Source organism: Megalops cyprinoides, chromosome 16, assembly GCF_013368585.1.
Source record: "Megalops cyprinoides isolate fMegCyp1 chromosome 16, fMegCyp1.pri, whole genome shotgun sequence".
NCBI lineage: Eukaryota > Metazoa > Chordata > Actinopteri > Elopiformes > Megalopidae > Megalops > Megalops cyprinoides.
This window is the reverse complement of record NC_050598.1, coordinates 13,120,253-13,142,339: the sequence shown is the minus strand read 5'-3', so window position 1 is coordinate 13,142,339 and position 22,087 is coordinate 13,120,253. Positions and strand designations below refer to the sequence as shown.

General features: G+C 42.8%; 2 protein-coding genes across 3 annotated transcripts in view; one reads left to right on the top strand and one right to left on the bottom strand.

Annotated features, from left to right (window-relative positions):
- unc5a (unc-5 netrin receptor A) overlaps window positions 1-6,436 on the top strand; it is a 182,422-nt gene extending 175,986 nt beyond the window's left edge. Inside the window, exons 14-16 of the mRNA XM_036548715.1 lie at window positions 1,453-1,617; window positions 3,090-3,268; window positions 5,988-6,436. Coding sequence (XP_036404608.1) covers window positions 1,453-1,617; window positions 3,090-3,268; window positions 5,988-6,153 — 510 coding nt within the window. The 3' untranslated portion in view covers window positions 6,154-6,436. The remainder of the gene's footprint in view (window positions 1-1,452; window positions 1,618-3,089; window positions 3,269-5,987) is intronic.
- A 7,606-nt stretch (window positions 6,437-14,042) lies between these two features.
- The window catches only part of pdlim7 (PDZ and LIM domain 7), a 48,564-nt gene continuing 40,519 nt past the window's right edge, over window positions 14,043-22,087 (bottom strand). For both annotated transcript variants that reach the window (XM_036547721.1, XM_036547722.1), the window contains exons 6-11: window positions 18,675-18,748; window positions 18,281-18,524; window positions 17,883-18,063; window positions 16,735-16,855; window positions 16,000-16,115; window positions 14,043-15,742 (exon numbers count right to left, since the gene is read on the bottom strand). In XM_036547721.1, coding sequence (XP_036403614.1) covers window positions 15,656-15,742; window positions 16,000-16,115; window positions 16,735-16,855; window positions 17,883-18,063; window positions 18,281-18,524; window positions 18,675-18,748 — 823 coding nt within the window. In that variant the 3' untranslated portion in view covers window positions 14,043-15,655. The remainder of the gene's footprint in view (window positions 15,743-15,999; window positions 16,116-16,734; window positions 16,856-17,882; window positions 18,064-18,280; window positions 18,525-18,674; window positions 18,749-22,087) is intronic.

The following is a 22,087-nucleotide window of genomic DNA, read 5'->3' as shown; positions in this document are numbered from 1 at the left end:
AGAGTGCACGGACGTGGCCCCGCGGCCCCTCCAGGGCCCCTCCGCCGCGAACTCCGCCGCCCCGTCTCTGGCGGAAATTCTGGAACAAGAGCGGCAAGGCGCCATGCGCCTCACGGAGCATCCGTGCGTTCTCCGGGACGTGTCTGGCGTCCCTCTGGAAGTGTTATTCACCTCCCAGCTCTGCGAACAAACAAGGGCCCTCCTACCCTCCTCCCCCTGCAGCTGGGAGACTGTATCCCCCCACCCCCACCCCCCCAAAACACACGCACATGCACACACACACACACACACTCACGCACCTCTGTCTGCTGGCCTGTGTGACAGCTCCCCCTGTTGGACTTTATTATACTGTACCTTAACCCACCTTTATCATCAGTGTTTTCCTATAGTCACAGAGATCGTTTCTCTGCATTTTCATACTTCACTTTTATGTTTAAAATTATGTACAATAGACTTCATAAAAGGAGAACCAGATTCCATGTTTTTGCCCTTAAGAGGACATGTTGTGGGAACATCGAACACCTCTGTCCTCAGAATTTTAGCATAAACAAGCAAATGAATGTGTCTTTGGTATTGTCATTTTTATTTTCCAGCCACTAAATCAGTTGAGTGAAAGTAAAAGAGGATCATCTAAATATATTTCATATTTGGATCTGTATATTTATTGGTAAAGTGTATTTTAAAAATACTGGTCATAACCTACATGCTATTGATTTTGGACATGGGTTGCATGGGTTAAGATTTTGCTATAAATGGAGACAGAATCAACATTGTCCTCTACATAGCATTCAACTGTGTCAGCAAGCCTCCGTCTGTGTGAGCATAGATGAAGCAAGTCAGTCCTGTTTGAATGTTTAAATTAGGTTTGTTTCACCTTTAAGCTATATGACATGTATACCTCTTTTCCACTGTAAACCTAGAACTTGTTGATTTTCTTAGGCCAGCAACAGTAACGCTAGTGGGCTGAGCATTACTTCAAAAAACGATGGAAAAACACCAAGAATCTGGACTAGTAAACCAGCGTGGTTCCAGCTCAGTAGCCAGGAAGTGGTATAATGAGCCAGCCTATTTTCTGGGAAAAGAAAATGTATATTGAAATGATAGTTACACAGTGGTAGTTAACAGTAGTAGTTGTTATACAGTGGTAGTTAGCAGTAATTCTTTTCGGGCACGTGGACATTTGGCTGTGGTTATAAACACAGTTCCTAAGATAATGAAACGTTTCCATTCGCCATCTTGTTGACAAATTGTCTACACAAGGACTTAATAATGAAGGGAAGGGTCTGCTTGGTTTAGCTTACTCATTGCTGGAGGTGTTGATAATGATCAAACGGATCTGCCTGGTGTAGCTCACTCTCTTCTGAAGGTATTGACAAAGAGAATGTAGCTATAACGAAGAGGGCGTATGTATGCACATACATGGATGCGTATCTCTGTCGCCTCGTCTCCTAGGAGATCCCCTTCTACCACATCTGGAGCGGATCTCAGCGCAGCCTGCACTGCACCTTCACCCTGGAGCGCCTCAGTCTGAGCACGTGCGAGCTCACCTGTCAGCTCTGCGTGTGGCAGGTGGAGGGGGAGGGCCAGAGCTTCAACATCGACTTCAACATCGCCAAGGTAACGGGGGGGCTCTCCACGGCAACGGTACCCAGCAGGCTGACCCGCGCTGTCACCTGTGCGTCAGTTCCCACACGGTTCGGTTGATTTAATCTGGAAAGTCGTGCTGTGGAAAAATTGTCTTATTTTAGAAAGGTTTTTTATTTTTTTAAATTTTATTTTTATCAACTTAACTGTACAAAAGCTGTTGAAATTATAGAGAACTGAATCGAAGAGTGTAGCAATTTTGCACCAAACATTAAACTGTGATAAAAAGTAAGGAGCCAGCAGAATATTGTTTTGCCTTGAAAACATGAGGTAATAATAAGGATCTTCCGATGCTTGCTTTTTTCCAAAGGGAATAGAGCAAACGCAAAAACAAAAAAAAAAAAAAAAAAAATGATTTGATTCACAGTTTAATAAGTTTAGGCCAGATAACAATCTCTCACTTAAGGCTTTGTCTTTCCCTCACACTGACAGCTCATGGTTATTCCTCCTGGATGCTCCGGCGGTATTTTAATTAAAGCAGAGATGTGGGACTAACTTTGCCGTGCTGCAAGAACACAATGCATTTGGTATTTTGATAAATCATCACCAGCACGGAGGATGGAAATAGCATTATTCTTGGCATTTTTGTTCCCTGCCTACCCCTAGAGGGTTTTTTTTTCGGAGCGCAAAAGTCACGTCAATGAAGGCAAATTCAGCCAGAGCTGAAGTGCCCTTACCAAATGGCGTGGGAGGGAAGTAGGACTTAAGCTGTTTGAAGCCACTCTTGGATTTGATAAGGTGTGCTCCGCTCCTTTTCATGGTTAATATTTGATCCCCAGACCCCTGAGTCAGTGGCTGACGGGCGCTCTTAAGAGTGTAATTAGAACACTTTAGTGTGGACATTATCAAAGCCCCGGGCCACACCAAGTGCGATTACGATAACAATAACTATTAAGATAGAAATCGGCGAATCACTCGAGCTCGAATTATTTCAGCTAGTCATGCCACAACAGTAACTATAAAATAGCCTCAAATGATAGCTGTTGCTGAAATATCTGAACTTTTTTCTTTTTAAATACAGTGTTCTAATGATAAGACACATCTAACCAATCAGCACTACTTTTAAACCTGACAGATGGTGACAGAGGTGGAGTACTTAACTGAGAGTTGTGTTAGTTGAAAGAAAAAAACTCCAGTGTGTCTGGAGGTAAACGATAGCTCTTTATTGGTATGCTTCATGGTGTTATAGTATGGAATGGTGTACTTAGGGTAATCACATCATCCAGTTAATGAGCATTTCCAGAAATTAACTGTCAGCTGAAGGTATTTTTGCTTGTTTTTGCTTCAGTTTATATTGAACGTTTATCATATGCTTAGAATGTGCGGCTTTACCAAAAAATAGCAGGCATGTCCAACCAGTCTGTGGATGTGTACATGGAAGTGAGAGGGCACAGTTCGGCCACTTTCCCTCAGTCAACCTGCCCTTGGCTCTTCGGCCTCTGCAGGACAACAGGCCCCTGGACGCTGATTTCCTGGTCCTGGACAACAGCGCCCCTGCCCTGGCCGGCCCCAGTGCGTTCCAGATCCCATACCTGATCCGGCAGAAGATCTGTAGCAGCCTGGACGCGCCCTGCCCCCACGGAGCTGACTGGAGGCTGCTGGCTCAGAGACTTCAGCTGGACAGGTGGGCCCCACCTCAACTCCACCCAAACCCATCCCCCCTGACTCCGCCCTTCTCCTCAGCCCCGCCTCTCCAAGAATCAGGGGCTCCCTACAGAAAACATGCCCCTGCAGCTTCACTTACAAGTTCAACAGTGAATCGATCGATCAAACTCACCAGTGACAATAGATTTCGTGGATTTGTTGTATTTAACAAAAAATGTCAAGAATAAGGTTAAATTATAGCGGTCCAGTTAGACTGTGACATCAAAGGCTAAGATTCAGTTAGTCCAATCATGTTTGCTTAGTCCAATTATATATAATTTGTCACAGAACTGCACAATTACCTCTGTATACCAATGTCTTATCAATTTCCATTCCTAGAGAGAAACTCCTTTTTTCAAGTTAAAAACACAAGTGATTAAACTTCGAATTTTTTAAATGCAAATGAACTGTGACATTGTGTAAGAAGCCAATATGCCGACAGGTAACCGTAGGGTGCTCTTTAAGTTATGCTTAAATCCTATCCGAGCCTGCACAGAGAGACACGGTGTGTGATACTAAGCCTCTGGCCTCAAGGACATATCTGCTCGAGTACAGGGTTTGAATAATTAAGCTGGTTAAGGATTTAAGTGTTATCCTGTGGGAGCGCTATCTTCAACATGCCTGGTGCTGCAACTAGAGAGAAAACTTCTGAGGACAATCCAGCCTTCATGGCTTCAAGTTAATGGCTGGTTTGCCTTTCCGCCAGTCATAAGTCACCTATGTGCACATTTGCTGTAACAAATACTCAACATCGATTTTTGGGTTTTTTTTTTTTATACTGCCGTTCACCATTTTCTCAGATGGTTTCTGGTTATTTTGAAGTGTTTAAACTAGACTTGTGTTTAATTCCGTGAGAGTTAAATTCCGTGCTGTATTTCCCCCATCTAAATGGGATTAAGGAACCCAAAAGCACAGACTGTCTCAGGCCGAGGAGGTGATATGTGTCAAGTTCAGCTGAGTAGCAGATGGAATGGCCTCAACATGTCGAGAGGCTCGTCTTTATCAGTAGAGTCCCTGACAGTTTGCATCCAGGCTGCAACTGCCCCGGCTACACCACATAAATTAAATCATGCCTCACCAAGTAATATGAAAAATGTGAACTGACATGACCTTAATACAATCCTTTTTTTTTTTTTTTATCACGGCCGAGGAGCAGAACGTTTTCTACCACTACCCTCTCGCAGATCCAAGCGCCTTTGCTTTGTCCTCTATGCAAGAGGGAGACGGATATGAATGGGGTCATACACCAGATCAAGATGAAATCCCCCTTAGATGAGATATTGTGTCATAACTCTCTCCCTGCCAGCCTTCGCATGATGAGACCCTTAGATGCACCTGGGGTTAAAGCGGGCCGCCAGAGGGCACTCCACACGGCTTCCTGTGGGAATGCCTGCTTTAGGATCTTTGGGTTGCTCAAACAGTGCCGTGCAAAAAAATAATTTCCATGCACTGTTTTCATCCCCCCAATACATATAAAAAGCAAAAAATATATATACATCCACTGCTCCTTTATCTTTTTGATCTTCCCCACCCCTCATCCCCATCCCTCATCCTTTTTTTTCTTCAAGGTAAGAGAGGGTATATGTAATAGCGCTAAAAGCCTCAGACATTTGAAAAACAGAGAAAAGCCATTAGATCGAACAAGCCCTTTTTTGAATGGAGGCAGGAAGCCTCTTCAGGTACCAAGAGAGCTCCTTTCCCCTATAACATCAAACGGTCTCTCAGCAGGACCTCGTGCTTCAGCGGTATTGATCAGGCTTGACCCGAAAGGTTGGTGCCGGCAGAGTGAAAAGATAACATCCAGTCTGAGCATCACATTCAATCTGCACATCATATCTCGAGTGTCGCATCTGAACTGAGCATGACTACTAAAGAGATACGCTGTTAGCAAAATTTCTTTTGGTTTCTTAACACTTTTCTTGGGGAAAAAGCATGCTTGCAGCCCTGTACAAACAATGTAAGACTTGTATAGCATAGTGCTCTCATAATAGGTGAGTTTGGTAGAGGTGTATAAACATGCCCACCTTTGCCAAATGAGTAGTGTAACCATATCCTGGTTATTGTAAGCACTGTACCTGTAGCAACCTGCTTTCTGCCCCAGTTCACTGCAGCTGGCCATGGGTGGGAATAGCTTTATTAGTGTTGCAAAGTTTATCTGAAAATGAGTGCATGAAAATGAGGCATTATTTTTCTTGGTTTGCTCAGTTTATCTGTATATACGTCCCTAAAGGAGTGTGATTATTTGTTCCTCTCTATGTAACATATACAGTACCAGCCCAAAGTTTGGGCACATTTCTTTCTTTCTTTTACTATTTTCAACATTTTAGAATAATAGTAAAGACATCAAAACTATTAAATGACACAAATGGAATGACGCTGTGACCAAAAAAGTGTTACAAACCATTCAAAACTGTCTTACATTTTAGATTCTTCAAAATAGCCAAGAAAGGCGTCGGCTTCGCAATTTATATTTGTCTAAGAAACAAATGTCAAGCATTTGAGTCTGTAGATCAAAATGTCTTTGAATGGATGTTTTCTGCTATCTTAATTGGGTGTGTCCACACATTTGATTGGTATTGTACATCCAGTACCGTTCTAATACTTGTCAAGACTAATACATTCAAGACTAAGATTCCCAAATGGAGATATGCTGGGGACGCGGACAGTGACTTTGTTTTTTATCTTTCTGCATTCCCCAGACACCTCAGTTTCTTTGCATCCAAAGCCAGCCCAACCTCAGTGATCCTGGACTTGTGGGAGGCGCAGCACTTCCACAGCGGTAACCTCAACCAGCTGGCAGCCGTGATGGCCGAGATCGGGAAACAGGAAGCCATGATCTTCCTGGTGACAGACGGGGAGTGCTAACCCCCTGAACAGGAGGAGAAGGAGGGGGGGGAGGAGGAGCCTGGACAGCATACACACCAATGGAGGTATGGGGGGTGGAATACAGGGTTCAACTACCCACTCCCCACCTGAAGAGAACTCAACTTAAACCCACCGGGGTCCTGGATGGGTCGCCAAGGGTAATGCTTTCGGCATTGGTGTTCTTAGTGGTTCTCTTGTCGGAACATGGGGGGAGCCGTAATGGCTGAGGTTAAATTTGAGAAGCCCTTATCAACTCTCACCCCCCCCCCCCCCCCCCAAAAAAAAAAAACTTACACAAAAAGACAGCTGATCTCTTCCCCCATCATACTGTTCTCAAAAGAAGCAGGACTTGGCTAACAACACCAGGGGGCATTTCACTGATGCTGATGGGGCTCTGTGATCATTTTCATATGATGAGACGTGTGGCGTAGTAGTTAGGCAGCTTGACTTCTTACCAGAAGCTTTCAGTTTCGGAATCCCAGCAGGGACACTGCTGTTGTAACCTTGAGCAAGGCACATTACTGAACTTGAATTGCTGTGGCTAATATTCATGTGTATAAATTTGTAATGTGTAAAAAATGAAAGCTATGTAAGTCAGCTTGGAAAAGGATTTCTGCTAAGCATTAATAATGGTAATCGTTTTTGTACTGGTCTAAATAGCCATGGTAGATCGGATTTATTTTGCTTTTAAAACTAGTTATGCCTGACCGTGGCACAGGTAACTGCATAAGCCCAGGCTGTGTGTGGACCTCAGGCAAAGTCATATTGAGAAATAGTTTCTATGATTAACTTTTTTATTGCACTAAAAGTAATGAAAATAAATTACTAAATGAACAGTTATAATGATAACATAAGAAATGAAAACACTTAATTACATTAAAGTGTAATTCTATTAAAAAACAAAGTTTGGAATGAACCTCAATTCAGCTAAAGGTATGTTTCTTGTAAATGTAGACTTCTACAGCATAAAACAATTTTTGTAAAAATATCACAAAATTTAAAAAGAAGAAATCTATGGGTACAGTGAGTTTTTTTCTGGCAGTAACTGTCACTGGATGGTTTAATGTATGTTTTTACTAAAAAGTGCATTTCACTCATTAGCATTTATATATCCCCAAGCTCAGCTGCATTCAGATGACACAGAACTGGAATAAGCAGTGAAAAGAATGTGTCCGCAGTTGAGAGTGGGTAATCCTTTCACTTATTTGCACAGTGTGGTGATGGTGATGTGGTCCAAGGTGTCTAAAATAGGATAATGATTCAGACAGTGACCGCCCCACCACCCCACCTCAAATAATGTTCACCTTTTACAGGGATAAATACATATCTTTCTTCACATTTCCAAGCAGAGATCTTAGGTCATGACAAAGCATGCTTTATACAGTCTGGACCGCACATAATGTCAGATGGCTTATTAGCAGGACATCATCCGTTAGGTCTGTTTATTTTTCGCAGATGTCTGCTTCTCCCTTCGCAGAGCGAGGCAGATGCGACTTTGTAAATCAGATTTACAAGGCCGATAGTCTGCTCCATTGTGTGTGATCAGTCCTAATCTGGATCATTGTTAGACTTATGCAACCAGCCCCAGATCAGAGCCCAGATTAGCCTTCAACCCGATCACGGACGTGGTCAGCAGGATCTGTGAAATGCCCCGAATATCTTAAAAGCATTACCCAGCGGCGTATAGGTGTCGTGCTCGTTGCTACCGCCTGTGTGTCTTTCAGTTTGAGAACCACATGAAAGTGAAGGCAGTGTTGTATTGTACCGGGTGAGGGTGGGGTAAGGGTGGGGGGAGGGAGGGGGTGGGCGGGGTCGGTCAAGACAGTCACTGAACTTTTCTAGCCCAATAATGGATAGTAGCTTTTGGTTTTTAAGATTCTTCTGTCCACACACAATAATGGAGCTTATGAAGGCGAGTCAGGTTTTCAGTGCTGGCATAAGGTAATTTCTACATAAATGAATACATAGTTTTAATGGTTTATTTCTTATTTAATGTTTCATATCTTGCAAATTTTTAATAACACAGTATGTAATATTGTCTCCCTTTTTTGTTTTCTTAAAGTGTTTTGTACAAGGAAAACATCAGAAATTACTTCTGAAGTGTAATATTGTTATTTTGAACCTACAATATCAAGCCATTTTTAATTTTGAATGCAATGCTACCAAATGTATCATTGCTTGCTTTCCGATATTAAATTTTCCTTGGTTTCTAATGTAGCAGTTTTGCTTAAGGGCGTCCACCACACATATTCAAATGCAAATATTATACAGAATGCATCTCTGAATATGGATTTCCTTTTGATTGCATTACTTCGGTGGGGACACAGTATGTTATAGAAGAGGCACAGCCAAAAGGAAAGAAGGATTTGAGATTCTGGACTTACCCTTCATCATTAATAATTCATAGAGTGAAACAGAGCTGACAAAAACAACAGATTATGAGCGTTCATCTTTGTATGGAATAATTGGGGCAATATCATGTTTCTTTGTTTCCACCTTTGTAGGAGCAAACATTCATCAGAACAGAAGGCATTACTGCTGTGTCCTTACAGTGGGCCAGGACTGGTTTTTAGTTCTGCATTGATTAATGCTCCCAATATGTGTGGAAAATGGAAGCAAACGAATGGGCAGTCAGCTGCTGTCTGCCAGGTCCTTTTTCACTCTGACTGGTAGCTCTGCTAAAAGCCATCATATCTGTTACATGCCTCCGTTTTGTGTGTGTGTGTGCGTGTGTGCGTGCGTGTGTTTCGTGCTTAGCAAGGGGTGAGGGCGGACATCAGAAGGCCAGCACCGCTGTAAACTGGAGGCATAGATGAAAGAGGCCCCTTTCCCTGTGACAAGGGACTACAGATCATCCCGGTGATTGATGGGCAGGGACTTGGATAATGGCAATGCCAATTCTGAGCAACTTCTTTCACAGTTTATAATGGTATAATTGGCTGACACGATTTGGTGCACCACAATTCACTTGCCTTTCCAATTCGTCAGTCAGAGAGAGGCTGCCTATTCACTGACTGGCTAACTGGCCAATCAGAGACAGCACCACTCTCTGTTTAACTCTGGAGACAACTTTCAGAGGGAGATGAACATTTTAAAATGCCTGTACCCTGGGCTCTCAGTCTCTTTGCTTCAAGTCAGTTGGCTGTAATGAATTTTGACTACATAGACTGTATTGATATAGTGAAAAATGGTATACAGAAGTAATTCTTTATCTGTGTGCATACACATACATACATAGATGTACCTTTCCGTATTGACCGTGGACCATTACTGGAGGAAAATGGAGAAAGCAAATGAATATAAAGTTGATATTGGCTTTAGATTGTCATGATATTTTGAACAAGTGCACCTGGTTTTATTGGTTGACGTTTTTTGCTTTAGAAATTTGATTCTGCTTGTCTTTGGCTCAGTGGCAGTGCTCGTGTCTTTAAGAGGAGCGTCAGTGTTAAATGATTGTCCGGTTTCTTGAATGTGAGATTGGAAGGGAGTTCAGGACAACAGTGAAGTCGTTCAAATAGCTTTTTTGTCTTTTTCATATAAAATAAGTCTAGGCATTTGTTTTGGTTACTTATTGTAATCGTCCGTCGGAAGAGGCTTGCTTTCTTGTGTTCGTGTTGCGACATAAGAGCACCTTATGGCCTGTCACCTTATTTCAGAGGTCATAAAATTGAATTCTTGCTGGTATGAAGCAGTGGTGTAATTTCCACGCGCACATATGCTCACGACTAGGCTGCAGTTATCTTGAAACAATATGGGTTTCTATGAGTTTTTATGAGTTTTTTATTGTTGTTGTTTTTAAGTCATTTTTTAAAATTATTTTCCCCACTGTGTTGAGAGACGTTTAAAGCCCTGCAAGTCTCTCAGTCTGCGTGGGAATAGATAGCCAGCGGAAACAGCAGGAATCAAGTAGCCTTCACTTCATGCAGGTTTTTAACACCCTCTTGGTAATTCATTTGCCATGTCGAAATGCAAGCATTTCTTCTAAGAAGCTGTGTAAATAAAATACCTTTTTCTAAAATAGGCAGGATGCTAACAGTACATTTATGAGCAAATTGGTAACCAAAGTTTTGTGAAACTACATTTTAGCCCATTGTTCTGGGATTTTCTTAGGTGATGTGGTATCGCGGCATCATTCTCAGCATTTCAAAAAACATGTCGGAAAAATACTGACTTGTACCTTTATTACACGCCTACCAGCTAACTTCATCTGAACACCAAAACGTCACTGTCACGATCATGTCAATCGAATGACGCAATTTGCTTTGCCCCCTCCCACCACTTTTATCAAACCTCAAAGTATCATGAGTACGCTACCCTACCCAGCATTCAACCAGTAATACACCTTAAACAAGTTTAATAAGTCAAACTTTGTAAAGAAATGTAAATGATATTTTACTATGGAAAGTTGTAACCAAAAATATATATCTGGCGCAGTGTTTGTCAAAGCATAACATGTGAAGTATTTGCCTACTGTTCACTGGAGATATACCGTTTTATGAATTATTTCTGCTGTGTTAAGGGTTTAGACTGTTCTGTTGGATGCTTGTACTCTTTTTAAGCTATACAAACATATGCATAAAGGTTGCCTGGCATTTTGAAGATTTCAGCATCAAATGATACCACACGCGTAAATGGGAAAAATGGAGAAATGTATATCACAGATTTCACAACCACCTACCCGGGGAACTGCTTGAGCCATAATAGATAAACGAAAATGTTTCAAATAATGTGTTTTTTTTTTTTTTTTTTTTAAATCACCGTCAAGTAGAAACGCATACATGCACGGCACACCTATACAGCAGACTGCTCCAGTGCTGTTCCCGAGCACTGTTCTCATACTTGTCAGTCACTCTCCATTCGGTTTTCCATCAAATACTCATTCAGGAGACATTTTGTTGTGTGCATTCGAAAATCATTGCATCAAAGCTCTCTCACACTCACATGGTAAATTCTTTCACGGCACAATGTTTTGTCACTACCTGTCATGAAACTGCCGGATGGAGCTTGTTCACGTTCACTTCATGTCACGAAGACCAGTTATGAAAACACTGCATACTTAAGGCGTGGACGCATAGCTTACCCATATAATTCCACGAATACACGTCACCCATGTGAACTGAGAAGCCACTAGATCCTCAGCTTCATACATAGCGATCTGTGTAGCGTGTCCTATCCTTTCCTTTTCTTTTTTTGATCGATTCTTTTCTTTATTGAACTAAGAATACTGAACTTCTGTATTTGTGAATGTTCTCTCAATTCAGAATTTTCCTTGCCTTTCTGTAAGTCAAAAATGCTGTATTTATTACCTGCCACAGCGCTTATGCAATTGTATTATTTTATTTTTACTTTCTTCTGTCAGTGTAAATTACATGTCGTCAAAAGTTTCGTGCAAGTGGAAAACCGTCAAGGGAGGTTTTCTGTACTTTTTTGGACAATATGAATTTGTGGGTAGAATTTTGAAAATTCGTTTCTAAGTGCATTCAAGTATTTACTTGGCCTTATGTACATATATATGAGAATTTCAGAAAGGTATGTATAGTAATTCAACCTGAAATGGATGTAAATAAATTATATATTGTTAAAACATGGGCTGAATGTTTTGCTTTTATAATAACACATTAAACACAATTTTAAAGGTGGTTTGCCTACATCTGAACTCTAAAAGAAGACTTTTGTAAATATTTGACTGATGGAAGTGCCTGCCAATCATGGGGGCTATGTCTCCACTTAAAGGGAATAAACTCGACTGAAACTCGACTGAAGTCAACAGTGCGTTGTTCAAAGGAGCCCACTGCTCACCGTTTGTAAAACCTGCTTATCAGCTCTCTAGACATGGTTTAATTATTATATGGCAGGATAACGGACTGACGATTTAAAAAAAAAAAAAAAACATTGAACATCTTTATGTTCACAACTTTACATTTTGAGACAATATTTTACATGAATCCCAACAGCCATTTAAAACCTGTCTAATCATGACATTCTCAGTGTTCATAGCAGTGCTATAAATTGTGTCATTAATGTGAAAAAAACTACTGGAAAGTTGCCTTTTTAGATTGCGTTTGCATTTGGCTACACACATGCGCTTTTCCGTTAGAGCAGTTAAATGAATGAACCGTGAGTCGCAGAAAGAAAGCAAGGACTCAGAACAGGAGATCAATAGCGTTAATACCAGATTTTATTGACCAAAGGATACTAGCAACATGCCTTCTATCACAAAGGCTTTTTGATATTTTCACCAAAATCATTTTTGGGCATGTATATATAAATACAGTAGTTTTTTGTACCACGGTGTATAATGGGACGCTTTAAAAGGCACTTGATACTTAAAGAGTTTCATACGTAGCAGAATAAACATAAGAGAGAAAAAAAATGTGTTGTTCTAGGCATACAAGGTGAAGGGGAAATGGGACTATATCATATTCGTGGTGATCATCCTGTTGGGAGCCACCTAGTGTCCAGAGGGGGAGATATGGGTCCATTTTCTACACCTGAATACTGTTGTTAAACACACAGGCACACAGAATGGGGACCAGTACTTATCAAATGACTCGGATGACAAAAAGCTTGTAAGGCCATGTGATACATATATGTATACATTTCCACAGGAGGATTACCCTACCAAGAAGTCAGTACAGATATCTTGGCCAACAAAGTGATTATACATGCTACACACGTCCACCTCAGAGGCTTTGGAGAGCACACAAACACAAACACAGACTGACCTTTGCTGGCCATGAATACGTCTGCCAAGGGCTTTGCTCTAGCGATCTTCAAAAAGCCCCTCTGTAAACATACTTGAGATCAGTCTTGTGTTTGTTCTCAAAGTTGGCTTCACAAATAATTTAACATGCAAGCAAGAGATGGAAATAAATAGATTTGGTTTCAACTTATTCAGCTCTTTCCCTGGCAAGTGGTTCAAGGACAGGGATACAACTAACGCAGTGAGGCTTTGCACCATCCCGGTTGCTTCACTAAGATTACTTGCAAGTGCATTTAGAGACAAAATGTTTGACCTCTACATCACGTGGTTGTGGAAATGACAACATTTTCTCATTGGGTCTGTCTGAATGGAGGCTGTCCCAAGACTCTGTAGACAAATTCTACTTGACAAGCACTGATCCTGGGTCAGCATCCACTTCATACACTACATGGATGGAGTCTGGATTATGGTTAGGTGAGTTGAATCTGGATCTGGCATGGAGAGTAAAAAGTACAAGAACTGGTTGTGAGAGGCCGGTGCAGAAGAGACTGATTCACAACTTCTGTGGCTCCAGAATCAACACAAGATGGAGGGCACGCATCCAGGGATTCCAGTTCCACTGGGCTATACAGTGACAGAGGTGTGAGGTTTCTGTCACCAAATGGCACCGCAAGCCACCTTCAGTTTTAGCTGCTGACTTCAGAGCATTTCAGCCCCTGAGATGATCTCTCTCTCTCTCCAGTGCATAATGAACCAGTGCCCTCAGAAAAGATGGAACGGCGGTGAGTGGGTTTACTGACTTGCACCTATTGCAAACACCTCAAAAGGTAGGTCAAATTCAAAGACAAACCTGTTAAGGCTGTTATGGATCAATCGTATCCCTAATACCCGCACAGATTTCAGTAGAGTTCAGCCTAATACACCTGAGAACTGGGACCAGAAATAAAAACTCAAAAGTCTGAAAGCACAAATGAGTTGGAGATCATGATGCATAACTGATCTGCTGCAATTAGAGACCTTTGGGTAAACACGACATCGCTGTAGTCTGCGTTAATGGAACACTGATGCATCAAATACCCAATTTCTACACTTGCATAGTACTTTGTTTACATCTGAAAGAGTTCACCTTGGAAGCTCAGTGACCCTTTCTCACAAACTCCCAACAGTCCTGCCCTACTTTTCCTTGTTTTTTTTTTTTTCTTTCTGATGAACAACAATTAATTGAAAAAAAAAAAAATGCATTTAAAGCTTGCACACATCATTGCCTGGGTCAGTATATGCATGTGTCATCAAGTGCTTATGCATTTGCCTCACAAGCAACAGAGGCTTATAAAACGGAGGCGGCTAAAAACATACCTTTAAAATGCTAATTTTGCTGAACCTGCTTTTTGCTTGTTTTGGCGTGATTAACAAGTGTGTGGATTTGAATAAGGATCACCCATCTGCGGCTGATTTCCTTTTTACTTGATTGCGTCTATTGTGGGGGCTTTACCTTTGTACACTTGACATCAAATCATTTTAATTAAAACAAAAAAGACAGGGTCATATTAAATCATTTCATTATGAGTGAGAGATTGGAAATAAGTCCTAACTTTATGCCAGCTTTTTTTTAGTTTTAATTCAAGTGTTCACATGCAGTGCTCAGTGGTTACAAAGGTAATGCCACCACATTGGGCACAATTAAGTTAAAAAGGGAGATTAAACATGAATCGCCCATCAGCACCTAAATTGACACACTTGTTAATCATGCAGAACATCCATAAAAATCGAAATATGTGTTTAGCCTCCCTAGTTTTGAGCTCACTGTCCTCCTCCACTTTGCTGCAGTATCTTTCTTGAAGGATTCCATTATCATATGCACAGCAGTACAAAATCTGTGCCATACTGCAGAAAACTGAGCTGATGTTTTAACATGGCAACCGGCACTTGGATAAATTGTGCTTTAAAAGACATTGACAGTAAATAACTTTGCGCTTCCAAAATACAAATCAATAATTTAGAAATGTATTTATGGTTGAATGGCAGGGAGCCCCACAGTTGTTGCCTAGTAATGGAATTTTTCCTGCGCCCAAACCATACGGTGAGGAAGGTTATCGTGGAGGACTTTCCTTAAAGAAAATGTCACTGTAAATCATGAACATCTCAATCCCTTAGTGAAAATCTATCATAGTAGACCAGGCAATACTGATTCCAATTCACAGGGCAACAAACAAAACACAAAAAACACCCAGCCTGGATTGACCTCAGGAATCGCTGTCTAGATCAAATTCATTCATAAAATTCCATGAGGCACCTGGATTAAACCTGACTATGAGGGCTGGCACACAATTTTACATTTACTAGTGTATTTCCATAAACGCAAAACTCAGATGTGCAAGAACATTGTAAATGGCAAAATTTGGGTGTTTAAAAAGCTGTTGATTGCAAGTCAGTCCTCAGATGCTCCTGAGGTAACACAGAAAACGAGAGCAGCTGTAGTTGAGTAAAACATGGGTCGTGCAGAAAACACAGAACAACATTTGGCCCTTAAAGACACTGCAGCAACAGCGGTGTGGCACGGCCTCAGTCTGTTGGATCACGCTGAGTTTTTCAGGAATGCTGGTGGCTTGCAGCTAGCAGGAAACGTTAGCTGCCCCTCCACCCCTCTCCTGAAGCACAGGTAGCTGGGTTGAATGGGGTCACAAGGGAACATTCGGTGAGGCTCCACTCTGACGGGGCATAGGTTCTGCAAGAATATCGGTGGCAGCAAGGAGCGGGGGGGTCTATTTTGGTACACTTGCCACCTTCTTCTGCCTTTCTTCACACAGGTGAGAAGGCATGGCCCTTACACAGAGGTTTGTCCTTCTTGGAGTAAAAGGTCTTCCCTTCCAAATTGATTTGGCAGATCTGTGGAGGTAGAATTAGTACAAAGAAAAAATGAAGACAGAAAATATTAGGGTCTTCATCACAAAGGGCCTGTCTGCAGCCTGCAGCTATACTCTGCAGGCCCGAGGAGCTTCACTTTATTTAGTCTTTATATACACTCCCCTGGAGAAGATACACATCCAAGGGCAAAAGTCAGAGGCAATATTTTTAACCATTTATACAGGAGGAGGCAGCCACAGAATGGGGTGACAGGCGCACGATGAATCAAGATGACTTACGGCGCAGACAAAGCAAGTGTCATGCCAGCTGTAGCCAAGCGCTTCAAGGAAGCGGTCCCCTGCATCAATCTTGAAGTCACAGCCGTGACATTTAGTACCGAACATCTTCTCATAGTCTGCGGAGAGGGAGAGAATAAGTTCCTTTTAGACTGGAGGAGAAAGGCTGTCATGTGATGTTTTGGCCTAAAAAGGGAAAAATGATTAATCATAAAAACGAAAGGGATGAGCGTTTACTTGGGCCGAGATGGATGGGGCAGACACTACACTAAAAGAAATCACTCCTAATACAAACAGTGAAGATTAAATGCACCGCTCGGGTTTTTCAATATTGGGACTTGGAAGTGACAGGCTTTTGCGGGCGCAATTAGGGCGAGTGATTTAAGAGTCAGATCTAGAGTAAAATGCCTGTTAAGATGCTGAGGCTGCAGCATTTTCATCAAAAGAGAATCATTATTTATCTCTGCCGGTTATCGCTGAAGGAGCTGATGCATCCCTGGAGGTGTAGGACGGCAAAAAATAACCCTCGGATACATTCTCACACGTACAACACGGCCATTGAGTTTGTACGGCCACACACATAGTTGTATGGCACAACATGGCCATCAGAGGTAATTAAGAAAATAATCCAGTAATAAATGGTGTTTCAATTACGCTACACTTCCTGTAAGGAAGAGTAAGTTCATGAGATATTAGACTCCAGAGTCTGACAGTGAGTGTGGGTCTAGTTGGCGTCACCTGTCTCGCAGTAGGGCTCGCCCTCCTCCATGTAGAAGGCCTGATTCCTGATAGGCGTCTTGCAGGCGGCACAGACAAAGCACTGGACATGGTAGGTCATCTTCAGAGCATGCATGATTTCCTGCGGAGCACAGAGAACAGGTCACACACAAAACAGGCAGGCAGACACTGAGAGGCCCACTGCATGCATACACGCATACACACATGCATGCACACCGAATCTTCCTTGTCACCTCCTTTTGGTGTCAGTGAGTATTACTTGAGAGCGCTGTCTTTACACCACCAAAATGGTTATAGCCGATTAAAAAGCCAGCACGGGACAAATGTGTTTTCCTCGAGTCAGAATTTTACATGGGAATTACACAATCAAAGACCGCAGGTCACATGTTGCCCAGTGTTTATAGCATGAACTTCCCACATGGATTCCCAGTAAGGTAAAGAAATACACAGTGACAGTAAAACAGAGGACAAATAAAAGGCACAGCCTGTATTCACTGCACATGTAGTGCTGCAGTGTTAGAGCAGTCATGGAAATAGGCTTGTGATCAGTAAAGTTAACATCGAAAATAACATTCTAGTGACAAGAACACGCTGTTCAGCCCACCCTGGCTCATCATTTTGCCTGTATCTAAGTAATAACTGCATGTGTTATTTATGCAGCTTAGGTTGTGGGCTTGATTCCCAGGTGAAGCACTGCTGATGTGCCCTTCAGCAAGGAACTTCACCTAAACTGCTTTAGTAAACATGCAGCTTCATAAACAGCTTACAATTTGAAATATTATCTATGCAAGGCACACAGCATGAGAGTATGTGCGCCAAGTCAATTATGTTATACGTCCAACACACGATGTACTTTATGAGCTACTTAAAAATGGAGGCAATTAGGAAAGGGACTGTGCTGCCAACATGACTTCACTTACAAGCTGCAAATCTCAGAAGAATAAGGAATGGACATTACTCTAATAATGTCATCTGTTATTTCTCTTTAAACAGATTTCAAAGAATTGAGTTTAAAGCTTCTGAATGGGATTCAGTTTCATGATGGCTTAAGAAACTGAACTTGATGGAGTGTTAACCACATCAACTCTGGTCGCAGATGAATTCCTTTGGAACAGGGCTGCCGATCAAGCCCATTTGACAGTGCTCACCCCAGTGATCTTCCTCTTGCACTTGGCACAGTTGGGGGCGTAGCGGCTGTCGTAGCACTTGGTGCAGAACACGGAGCCTCTCTCCTCGAAGAAGCCGCCCACTTCCAGAATGACCTTACACTGGGAGCAAGTGAACTCCTCAGGGTGCCAGGAACGACCCAGTGCCACAAGGTACCGACCCCTGGAAAACACACACACACACATACACAAAGTAACATAAACCAATCTTAACTACTAAATCTTAATCTGAACTACCTGAGGGTTAACAGCAACTGAATAGATGATAAAGTGGTGCTTCACACATGTGGCAAAGTCCATCTGTTAACCTGGAGAGTATTGCCAGGGAAACCTAGCCTCAAGCTACCAAAGCGTCCGACCGAAACGTGCCCGTTTCCCACCTGATGATCTTGCTGCAGGCAGCGCAAACTGGGGTCCTGCCACTGTCAGGGGGGCCCTGCTGGGCTGCCTGCAGGATGGAGCTGCGGTTCTGCATGGGCGTGGGCTGGGCCGGCTGGCTGTGCTGGGTCAGAACTGTGCTCGTCTTGTCCGGGCGGTAGCGGTCAGCGAAGCTGGGGTCTGTCACCCAGGGGGGCCGACAGGTGGGGCCCGTGGAGGGGGCCGGAGTTTTGGAGGCTGGTTTGGCTGGAGGAAAAAGGAGACATTTACCTACCTAAACCAGGAAATGCACAGGTTCATTTTGATCTTTGAATATTCAGTGACTGATGTGGTGATTCTGCACCATAGGCCCAACAGATATAGTGCACACTGATCACGTGGTAATTACGTTCTTACCTGGATTTCCACCAGATTTGTCCACAGGGGGCGCCGTGGGATCAGACTTGGCAGGGGGTAGACTCGCCTTGTGGCTGTGGAGGGAGACATCCAACACAAACAGTCTTAATCAGCAGTTTTAAAGATGTCTGAGAGACGTTATCAAATTTCACTAACTTGTCAAATCAGTGAACAGGACACATCGGAGGTGCTATCCATTATTCCAAGATTCCTCAATCCACTGCTGACAAAAAACAGTGCTGCTTAAGACACTGGTCACAGCTAAACACAGAACAGGAGGAAACATTAGTCAGTATGTTGAAATACTGCTGTATGCATGGATATTTTGGTCTATTGTGCTGTTCAATCCCAACAGCTAAAAACCTGCTATTGTATTCTGCTTGCTATTGTCAAGATGCTGAGAGTCTGCACTACTGTTAAAGTCAACTGACAGCAAAGCTATGGGTACTCAGCCGTTCAGCTTTTATTCATACTTCAGTGTTACCCTTTGTAAAGTGCCTTCATGTACTCACCTGGTTGTTCCATATGAATTCCCCCATGCTACACAACATTCTATCACACCTAACAATTACATGCCTTTATACCGTTACTGCTCTGTACAAATGCAATAAGCGAGCTAACCAGCTGAAAGCTTTGTAATAATGTGTGTAACCATTACCCACTTGTGTCATTAAAATGTACATCTGTAATGCTTAACACCTGAGGCTCTAAGAGAGTACAGAAAATCCTTCCTAAAGGCATTACTGCTACAGTATGGAGATTTCTTCAGTTTTTTTTTTCTTCAAACAGTAAGAGCAGACATAAATCAATTTCACTTTGGCACTGTTTAGTTTTATGGAAGTGCATCATATTTCAATCCATAACTCTTCCAGCGAGAAGCTCAAAATTAGAAACAGAGTCAATGATCCGAAAGGGGAAAAAAAAAAGAAAAACAGCTTGTCCAGTGTCATACATACAGTTAGAGGAAAATACACAAAAACATTTAAGTTTTCAAATTAATTCAAGCTGACAGCTTAATTAAAGGAAGGAAGGTGGGTGTTATACATGAGCAGCCAGTAACTATGAATTCTTTAAATAAATGATCTGAAACCGACATGTCAATGGCTATGACTGTATAAAGTTCAACAGCAAGTAAATGTAGCTGTATATTATAAAATGGGCTAATAAAACCTCAGAACAGCCTATGTAAAAAATGAAATGCAGTGACTCATACTACCACCCAGTGTTATACCAGCATTGCTGCTCTACTACCTGACTACACCCACTGCACCTAGAACAGCAAGACATTGACAGGAAAGCGTCCTGACGCTTTGCCCTCTTCCCAGACGAATGGCACCTAGGAATAGGCGGAGCAGAGGAGCGAGGATGCAGAAGGCAAGAGTCCTCACTCAAGGTCAAGGCGCTGTCACATCGCCATAGAAACTGCCTCAATGCCTTGGTGACGCGTGGAGGTGAAATGACATCACTCGAGTCAAGATGCATTAGAGCATAAGTGCAGGGTGAGAGTGAACAAGTGTGCTGTGTGTGCAACGTGTGTGTGTGTGTGTGTGTGTGTGTGTGTGTGCGTGCGTGGTGGGGGAGGGCAGCCCGAGAACGTAACGCTGCACTCCCGAGTCCCCAAGTTCAGAGAGATGACAGTGGCGGTGGCGGGGGGCGGGGGGTGGGTAGATTGGCAGGTGAAACTGTAGCACCTGCTGTTTCATGAATAAAGGATGAGGTCTGGGGAAGGCAGAGTGTGACAGGGCTGATGGTGGTGGTGGTGCTGCTGCTGCTGTTCTCGCGGTCATTAGGAGATGCTCCAGCTCTCCGTGAACGCACCAGCCCCCCCCCCCCCCCCCAAAAGGACAGGGGATGGAGGTCAGTGCGTCAGGCACAGCATTAAAGGAGGAAGTTTCATAATAATAACAATACAAAAAAAAAAAAAACAAGTGGGCGATCCAAACCAGGAGGTGCTCACTCGCAACCTGCTGCATCAGGAGGGCCGCTGAGATAAAGGCGGAATTTTCTGTTCCCCTTTCTCTCGCTCTCACTGCGTTTAATTGGGAGGCTCTAAGCCTTTTTCGCCCGCTTTCCTGGGATTGAGTCAGAAGATTAAGGGAGGGGAGGAAGCATCAATCTGTGAGCCCCGTGCTCGGTTTGGAAGCGGCTCGCTCCCCCGCTCCGCCACATCGGAGACCAGATTAATGCGAGTCACGTGCCCGTTAAACCTGTCTGGACGGGGGAAGTGGCAGCCAGGGGGACCAACGTGGAGGAAGTCCTCTGCCCAGTACCAGGAAGAGCAAGAACTCGCGCTGATCCCACAGACACAGTTTTTACAACCAATGGCTGAACCAGACCGCCGTCACCCGGCCACCCCCTGCGGAGAGCACAGCATTAATGCAGCTGCAGCTTAAATCCCCCCTGTTACAGACTTGGAGTCATCGTTATAATCCTACAAAAGAATGCTCTCCCCTCAACCTCTGGCCTTACCCCTCAACAAACTCCCATCACAGGCCTCTTGCTAACTCAGCTCGTAGTGCAACTTCTTGCTGTTGCTTTTCACACGTCAAACTTCAAGGCAGTTCACCATCTTGCAGGTTGTGAGGTTAAAACGCGGGCGGTCATCAGCGTGGTGAAATCATGACGCATTTCGAAGAATTCTCATCTAACAGTGATGACGCGGTGACATTTAGCACAGTGTACACAGCTGGCCTGTATGAGAAACCGCTCATTAACAGGGGAAAAAGATGACTCTACTCTTGAGGCGGGGGAGTGACGAGTTAGTAGCTACGATGAAAACACAGACGTGTGCTCACAATGCCTCAAAGATTGATCTGTTTGAATGACTGCTTCAGCACAATTTCAAAAGCCTCCTTGTCTGTGTAGGCATAGAGTAGATCTGAAACTCAACTATTCACTTATTGCTTTTCTTGCATTAATTGCAAGTTTACACAGGTGCTAAGGCTTACCAAACCGTTTAACATGATATTAGTTCAAGGTATGAACACACTGCTTGTACGCCAAGGTATGAACACACTGCTTATACGCCAATAACTGGTAACACAGTAGAGCATGGTACAGGTATATGTGCTTAATAAAGAATTCATAACCACATTATACCTTTAAAACATACACAGACGTTGCCAGATAAAGAAAACACCACTCAAGTTTACAGTATGTACTGTTTGTATGACGTGTACATTAGTATGCACACTTTCTAGAAACGCTGGCATCCTCCTTAACAACACAGACCAACTAATATTTATAGACACTGAGTTAAATATAAACAATGCATGTTTAATGTTGTCTGATTCTGTTATTAATTCATTAGATCATGTATAACTGTATCTATATTCAGACTAGAGGGATTCAGGGTGGCCGTGGTTTTTGATGTTATATGATGCAGTTCAGTTTATTTCTGGGATGATGTAAAC